General features: G+C 52.8%; 1 protein-coding gene across 6 annotated transcripts; it reads left to right on the forward strand.

The window, feature by feature from the left end:
- Nucleotides 1-1,061: 1,061 nt before the first annotated feature.
- On the forward strand, nucleotides 1,062-6,103 carry SPACA6 (sperm acrosome associated 6). Of its 6 annotated transcripts, XM_013170851.3 has the most exons (9): nucleotides 1,064-1,940; nucleotides 2,513-2,587; nucleotides 2,926-2,994; nucleotides 3,305-3,328; nucleotides 3,415-3,492; nucleotides 3,759-3,862; nucleotides 4,343-4,496; nucleotides 4,827-4,977; nucleotides 5,549-6,099. In XM_013170851.3, the coding sequence occupies exons 1-9, from the start codon at nucleotides 1,670-1,672 to the stop codon at nucleotides 5,598-5,600; spliced, it is 978 nt and encodes a 325-aa protein (XP_013026305.1). In that variant the 5' UTR covers nucleotides 1,064-1,669; the 3' UTR covers nucleotides 5,601-6,099. The 6 variants fall into 6 exon arrangements, with proteins under 6 accessions (XP_013026309.1, XP_013026304.1, XP_013026305.1 ...); XM_013170850.3 differs by lacking the exon at nucleotides 4,827-4,977 and having other exon boundaries at nucleotides 1,063-1,940; nucleotides 4,343-4,589; nucleotides 5,549-6,101; XM_013170853.3 differs by lacking the exon at nucleotides 4,827-4,977 and having other exon boundaries at nucleotides 1,066-1,940; nucleotides 5,549-6,097.
- Nucleotides 6,104-7,407: the final 1,304 nt, after the last annotated feature.

Here is a 7,407-nt window from a genome sequence, read left to right on the forward strand (position 1 = left end):
AAAGCGATCGGAAAGGGGCACAAGCCTCTGGAGGCGGCGCCTGTCAGGCGTGAAGGAAAGGGCTCCCTTCCAGGAAGATGCTGTGGGGTTGCTGAGGGTCGAAGAACAGCAGGTGTTGGCTGCTCCCACCGTGCTGCAGCAGCGGCAAGGGAGAGACGTGGTGGTTTTCCTCAGCTGGGCAGCTGAGCTCCACCTCAACCGCTCTCTCCCTGCCCCTCCTCAAACGGAAAGGGGAGAAAATAGGATGGAAAGGGCTCAAGGGCTGAGAGAAGGACAGGGAGATCACTCCACAATGATCGTCACGGGCAAAAGAGGCTCAGCAGAGCCTGTTCCAGTCCAGCCCGGGCCTGCTCCTGCGGGGGCTCTCCACAGGCTGCGGCCTCCTCCAGGCCACATCCACCTGCTCCACCGGGGGCTCCTCCACGGGCTGCAGCGTGGAGATCTGCTCCGTGTGGGACCCGTGGGCTGCAGGGGGACAGCCTGCTCCACCAGGGGCCTCTCCCCAGGCCGCAGGGGAACTGCTGCTGCGTGCCTGGAGCACCTCCTGCCCTCCTGCTGCACTGACCTTGGGGTCTGCAGGGATGTTTCTCACTCCTCACTCTCCCAGCTGCTGTTGTGCTGTTGTTCCCTTTTTAAACTATGGTCTCACAGAGGCATGAACAACATCACTTATTGGCTCAACTCTGGCCAGCAGTGGGTCCCTTTTGCTGATATGAGGCAGCTTCTGGGCTCTTCTCACAGAGGTCAGCCCTGCAGCTCCCTGCTACCAAAACCTTGCCACGTAAACCCAATACGTGCATCAGAGCAACTCTAAATCCCAGCTGGGGTTACATGAGACCAAATTCCCCTCCAGTTCCCCAGACTGACACCCCCACATTCAAAGACAACCCCACTGCTCACAAGCATAGCAACATTTTTTGGCTGCCAAAGGGTTAGCATCAACCTGGTCCTAGGGAATAAGTATCATAGGACAGCCTGGACTGGGGCATGGGGCAGAGGAATACAGGTGTCCCCATAACCTTCTGCCACAGACCTCCATCTTGATCTACGTCTACATTGGGCCCTCTACCCCTGTGCCTCATCTTGGCTGCCAAATTTCATCTGGGACACCTGAGTCCCCTCCAAGCAAAGACCAGAGACAGGGAAAGGGATGGGGACAGCATAAGGGACTTCAGTGACCCCAAAGAATACTTATTTCAGTGACTGCAAAGAAGAGTATGAAGGTATTCGTGGGATGGGATAAGGAGAAACCAAAAGGAGGACCCTTGAGTGGTTTTCAATGGATGGGAACTGGAGACTGACAGCGACTGGATTGAGGGTGCTGAACGGATAAGATTATAGGAGATGAAGTGGGGGGAATTAGACATTCAAATACAGGTAATTTGGGGGTACCAAATAAAATGATTGGTGGGGAATGAAGGCAAAGAATTTGGGGAGACCAAAATGAGGGTACTGGGAGCCCCTTCTGCATCCCCAAACCCCCAGGGGACCAACATGTCTGGGTATCCCCAATCCCCATAGGAGGGGACCTCCCCCGAGGAGGGGACCCAACCACCAGGGCCCCGCCTAGGAACCCTCGTGTTCCCTGGAGACCCAAGCAGCTGGGCCCCATCTAGGAACCCACCTGTTCCCCGAGGACCTAGGCATATAGGTGCTATGGTTTGGGGACATGGGGTGGTGGGTTTCCCTCCTGCTGGTGCTGGCCCCCTGGCTCCCTGGACACCCAGGCATCCAACCAGTGGAACCTGGCCTGTGGCAGTGGGTAGTCCTGGTGCCCTGGCTTCCTGGGGTTTGCCCCTGCCTGCTCTGCTTTGGGCCTCCCATGCAGTGGACCCGTCTCTGCCATGACATCACCAGGACCTCCCTCAAGGGTCCCCAGCAGCAACACTGCCTGGAGGCACTTGCTGAGGCTGCTGTGCCACTTGCTCCTGTCACTGTAGGTGCGTGGTGGGACCCCCAGGGACACCCACCTCCCTGGGTACCCCATCCTGACTGGCATCCTCGGAACAAACATCTCAGTGGAGATCTCCACACTGAACAGGATCCCAGAGCCCTCTGCAGACTCCCCCATAAACCAAGGCCCTCACTCTGACACTGAACAGGACCCTTGGTAGCTGGTGACCCCTTTCCTAAAGAGGGACCCCACTTAGACAAGCATCCTGGGGACCTTCAACCATGCCAAGGTCTCCCCAGTCCTGACCTGGAACCCAGGGACCATGCTCTGGCACCCCTAAACTCTGTCTGGCACTCCCCCAACTATGACCTGGACCCCAAGTATCTCTGGGATTCCCAGCCTTGCCTGGAACACTGATGATCACCCAGCCCTGACCAGGAACACACTAGGGAATTTCAACTCCCAGCCCTATTGAAGAGACTGGGGACCCCCAGGGATACCTGACCCTTCCCAGAACCCCTAAACCCTGATCAGGATCCCAGCCCTTAGTGGAACCCTCCATCCCTGAACCTCCAATCCTGACCCTGTAGAGGTCCCAGTGCCTTGTACTGGTCTCAGGGTCAGGTCAGCGTGAGGCACTTCGGGAGATCATCATGGATGCCCTGCATTTTCTGGAGAAGCAGAAGGAAATAAGTAAGCAGCAACTTGTATGGGGATGAGACGTGAGAGGTTAGGGGCATGAGGGAGGGGATATGGAGGACATGAATGGGGATCTGGGAATATAGGATTTATGGAGGTCTGGGGTGGTGTAAAGGGATATTTGGGAAATCCTGGGGGCATACAAGCTTCAGCAGATAGAGAGTCTGGGGCTTTAAGGGGATATTTAGGGATGCATGAAACTCCAGGATGGGTATATTGGATCCAGGTGTGTTGTACAGGGAATCTGGGGAGTTGGGGGTGGAGGAGTGTGGGGTTGAGATTGGGGGATTGGGGGGGAACATTGTCTCACCTGGACATCTGGGAGCCTCCAGAGCCTTTTGAGGTGTCTCTGCAGGAAGCCATCAATATAATCTGGGTGAAGCTGAGCCAACTGGAAGAAGGTACGGGCCCAGCAGGGATTCCCACTCAGGAGTCCCACCTGGGTGAACCTTGGGACTCCTATCCCTGCTTCCATCTACCATTCCATCTACCATTCCATCTACCATTCCATCTACCCCTGCTACCCGTCCCATGCCAGGGACTGACACTCCCCCTCCCCTGGACATCTACAACCCTCGGACGCCCACCCTGGGCTTACCCTTCCTGGAGATGCCTCCAGGGTTGCTAAACCAGGGCTGGGTAAGGGCTGAGCTCATCACAGGGATATGGACCCCTAATGATCTCAAGTTTAACTATGCTTCCACCCACCAGCTCCAGCCTGCATCCCCCCCTGCGGTGAGTGCCTATCCCTCTGTCTTGCCACCCCCTTTCCCCTATTACACCTCCTGTCCCTCTGGGACCACCAAACATCTCCCTCCCAGGGTACCAGCCAGCTGCCCGCATCTTCCAGTGTGCAACCTGCCGCCTTGTGGACTGCCAGTTCCCCCTGGACTGTCCAGGTAGGGGGGCCGTTGTTGACCCAGATCATCCAGGCTGGGCTAAGAATTACCCCAGAGCTGGGCGCCTCAAGGGCCCTTGGGACAACCTGCCTTTCTGACATGTGGGCATGCCTGCTAGGCCCATCATGGGTGCATGAGAATGTTCTAGGATGCATGCCAGCCCATGCCCACTGTGAATGTATAAGCATGTGCATTCATACAGGAGTGCAATCATTTCTGTGAATGCATGAGCATATGTGAGTTAACATGCCTGCCAATGTTCCCAGTTCAAGATGTGTGGGTCCATGAAGATGAAGCCATCACTCTGCACTGTGATGTGCCCTTTGCCGTCCCTCCAGACCTGCCCATTACCTGGATGTTTGCCAAGGATGTGAGTAACTTATGCATGTGCAAGAGTATGTATAGACATTCATGAGAGGAGTGGGCATAGCAAGACCACTTCTGTGCTTGGCATGAGAACTATCAATAGATGGAAGTATTGCTTATACTGTAGATATGAATGCGCTATAAGTAGCACATGTGAGAGTATGCACAGGATGGAAGCAAGCTAGCACCCATAATGAAGGGTGAGTGAGCAGGAGGTGGAGCAGTCGTGTGTACAGATTCCTCTCCACTCATGAAGGAAGTAACTTGTGCATATGTTATGCTTATGCATCCCCATGTGGTACACACAAAGGCACGAAGAGCATGTGGGGGGCAAGGTGCAATGCACATGCATGAGACAACGGGCACAAGGAGCATAAGCGGGACATGACAAGCACGCACATGACACAGGTGCTTTTGCACAGCACATGTGCTATTGCATGATCCTGATGGAAGAGGCAATGTTGACATGTTCCCCCATGTCCAGATACGCACGCAGGACCTAGCACTGTTTGAGGAACTTCAGGAGAGTTTGGGGGAACCTCCCAGCCTGACCCTCCAGGACCCCACTCTAGGAACCATTGCCTGTCGCCTGGGGGCCCCGTCTGAGACCCTGGCCCGCAAGTACTTCTACCTCAATGGTGCGCACAGAAACCTGAGTCCCCCAAGGGCAGTGAGCAGTGTGGGATGGAGCAGGACCCCCAGACACCTGGGTCAACAGAAGAGGAATTGGGGTGTGTGTGCGCAGGGTGCCTGAACATTTGGATCCATGGTAGAGAGGTTGGAGTGGAGCAGGTGTTCGCCGATGCCTGGCTCCTCTCAGGGGCAATGGGGCACGTGGAGTGGGGCAGGAACCCTCAGATACCTGCGTCCGTGGGGGCTGTTATGTCTGTGACTGGAGCAGGGGCTGCCCGGGCACCTGGTTCCTGGGGAGGAGTACCCTTTGACCCTAGGTGCCTGCATCCCCACAGTATCAGGGGGAAGTGTGGAGGCAGAGCAGGGACTCCAGGCCCACTTCAGAGCTGTGCTGCGCTGGCCCCACAGCAGTACCCCCCTGCAGCCCACAGTGTCACTGGAGCTGGGGCTGGCACTTGGCCTCATGGGGCTAGTGCTGCTACTGGTGTGAGTACTCCTGACCTTATAAACTCAACCCTCAAAATCCCCATGCTTCTGGAGACCCTCACAGACCAGCATGGCATTCCTGCATCCCCCTGATCTCCCAGTCCCTAAGCAGGAATCCCTACAAATGTGAGGAAGAAGGGGGAGGGTGGGGGGGGTGGAGAGAGCATAGACTGTCGTGACTCATAAACTGACAGGGCATCATTCATATTTTCCCCTGGAACTCCCATCATCCTCAGGCCCATTCTGGGACTCCTTACTTGCCCAGGACTACCTCAGACCACTTTGCCATCTTGCTTCCCCAAGACTTAGGTCTTCCTAATTGCCCTTGAGACCCAGTCACTTTCACCCATATTCCCCAGAACTCCCATAATCCCTTTGACCCCTCACCCCCCCACACACACTTACATTTGGGGGACCCAGCTGCCCAAGACCCCCCAAGACCCCATACTTTCACCCTGAGACACCTCAGTGGCTCCCAGTACCCCCAGCTGCCCCATGATCCCCTTCCCCCCCCAGAAAATGGTGATATAGGGCCTCCTACTCTTTCTCCATTCTTCCTTCCTCCTCCCAGGGCCTCTTGGCGGTGTTTCCGGAAACCTCCAGAGCCTCCCAGACCCCTGTGACTCCCAGGCATCCCAAAGACCCAGACAGCAGGGACCCCAAGGAGAGTTCAGATTCACTTGGATTTACACCACAGGAGCTTGACACATGGATCAAATCCTGAGGATCAAAATATTTACAGCTGCTCTTCTTGCACATGGCTCATTCCCACTCTTTTCCTCTGTGGAGAGGTAGAGAACTTGACTCTGTTACAAAATTATAATTTATTACCTGTTAGCTGTTATAAGTCTGGTTGCATTCATGGTACCGTACTGTCATGATTACAAATTCACAAACAATGTAATACACCCTCAGTCTAGTCACATACCATGAACTACCATGGCCACACTTAGAAAGAGTTTGGTTGTGTTCAGTGAGAACTATTACGGCTAGATTTAATGAGCAGTGCAATTTATTGAAGCAACAGATATACAGGTTCTTTGGTTTGCTAGTGATAAATTCACTGTCTGAAAACCACGTGCAAATACCACAAGTATGAGTAATACAGCCTGGCTACAAACATGTTAAAAGACATGAAGCAACTCTATAGAGATTTCTAAGTTTCCTGATGAGGCACTTGGTATAACCAAGTGTTCAAATCTTACCCAAAGTCATCCCAATGTGGGGAAGAGAGGCTCAGTCCGTCAACTGATCCCAGAAGTCAGAAGATATCTTTCAAGATAATATCTTTTCTTTCGCAATGATATCTTCCCCAACACCCTCTCTCCCTTAAGCTAATTTATATCATTTTTTATCAATCAGGTGCAGCTTGAGTGACTCTAGTCATACATACCTTTGTTACACTTGGTGTTTATCTTATAAAAAAAAGTTACCAAAAAGATATGAAAAAAACAGGCAACAAACTCAGAAGAGTATGCCCATATCCTTTTGATTCTTATGGTCTCAAATAATTAGTAAAAAATCTTTCATCATCTGGATTCCTATCTGAATTCCTCCAAAGCCACAGGACACTGACAGCACAGCAGTCCTGAGCAAGGAAGGAGGAATTTCTCATCTTGCAGCTATCTGGTAACACAATGGGGCCACCTAGAGGCTGCACCTCATATTTCTGATTAATAATAATAATAATAATAATAATAATAATAATAATAACAATAATAATAATGCTTCCCATTAAGAACTCAGTGTATTTTTGTGATGCTTGCCTATTTCTTGTGCTGTTAAGAAGTGGACTGGGGAAAAAAGGAATTGCAATCTTTTCAATCACTGTTTTCCCTCAGATGGACAGCCAGGTAGTGTGAAGGGGCTATTCTGATCCTAAATACTGATGACAGGAACATACACAAGAAATGGAGGGTAACAGGAAGAGACAGCCATGGGGCATGGGCTTTCCCGTACTCTCAGACCTCTCAGGCTCTTTTCTTGTCTCTGTCCCATGCCACAGCAAGCATAGAAGGGGCTCAACATGTCATGGAGCAGCTGGGGGCAGAAAGAAGACTGGTTTGCTGCAGCCCCACAGCAGAGGACACCAAAGACAGGGACACCAAAGGCACAACCAGGGCAGTACAGGGAGCAGTCTGAGAAACATGGGGTAAAATATTTCTGACAACACCCAGGGAGATGTCTCCAGTGGGAGGCACAAACCACAGGCATGACCATGCCCACATACACACGGACAGAGCCTTCAGCTCTCCTGTTGCCCTCACACGATCAAAGGATGTCAGAAGCTTCTCAGCCAGCTGCAAAGTGATGGGACCAACCCTCTTCTGCCCCATGAGAGGGAACATGTTCCTGAGTACAATGGGGGCTCATGTGCTGATGCCTTTGTCAGCATCCTGCAGCTGCTTCATGACATCTGGCAGCAGATAC

This window comes from Anser cygnoides, chromosome 18 (genome assembly GCF_040182565.1).
Source record: "Anser cygnoides isolate HZ-2024a breed goose chromosome 18, Taihu_goose_T2T_genome, whole genome shotgun sequence".
NCBI classification, from domain to species: domain Eukaryota; kingdom Metazoa; phylum Chordata; class Aves; order Anseriformes; family Anatidae; genus Anser; species Anser cygnoides.

Coding starts and splice junctions, on each gene's coding strand:
- SPACA6 (XM_013170850.3), top strand. CDS start 1,670: ATGGGGTGGTGGGTTTCCCTCCTGCTGGTGCTGGCCCCCTGGCTCCCT. Junction 2,588..2,925: donor GGAGAAGCAGAAGGAAATAA/GTAAGCAGCAAC, acceptor GGGAGCCTCCAG/AGCCTTTTGAGGTGTCTCTG. Junction 3,863..4,342: donor CCTGGATGTTTGCCAAGGAT/GTGAGTAACTTA, acceptor CCCCATGTCCAG/ATACGCACGCAGGACCTAGC.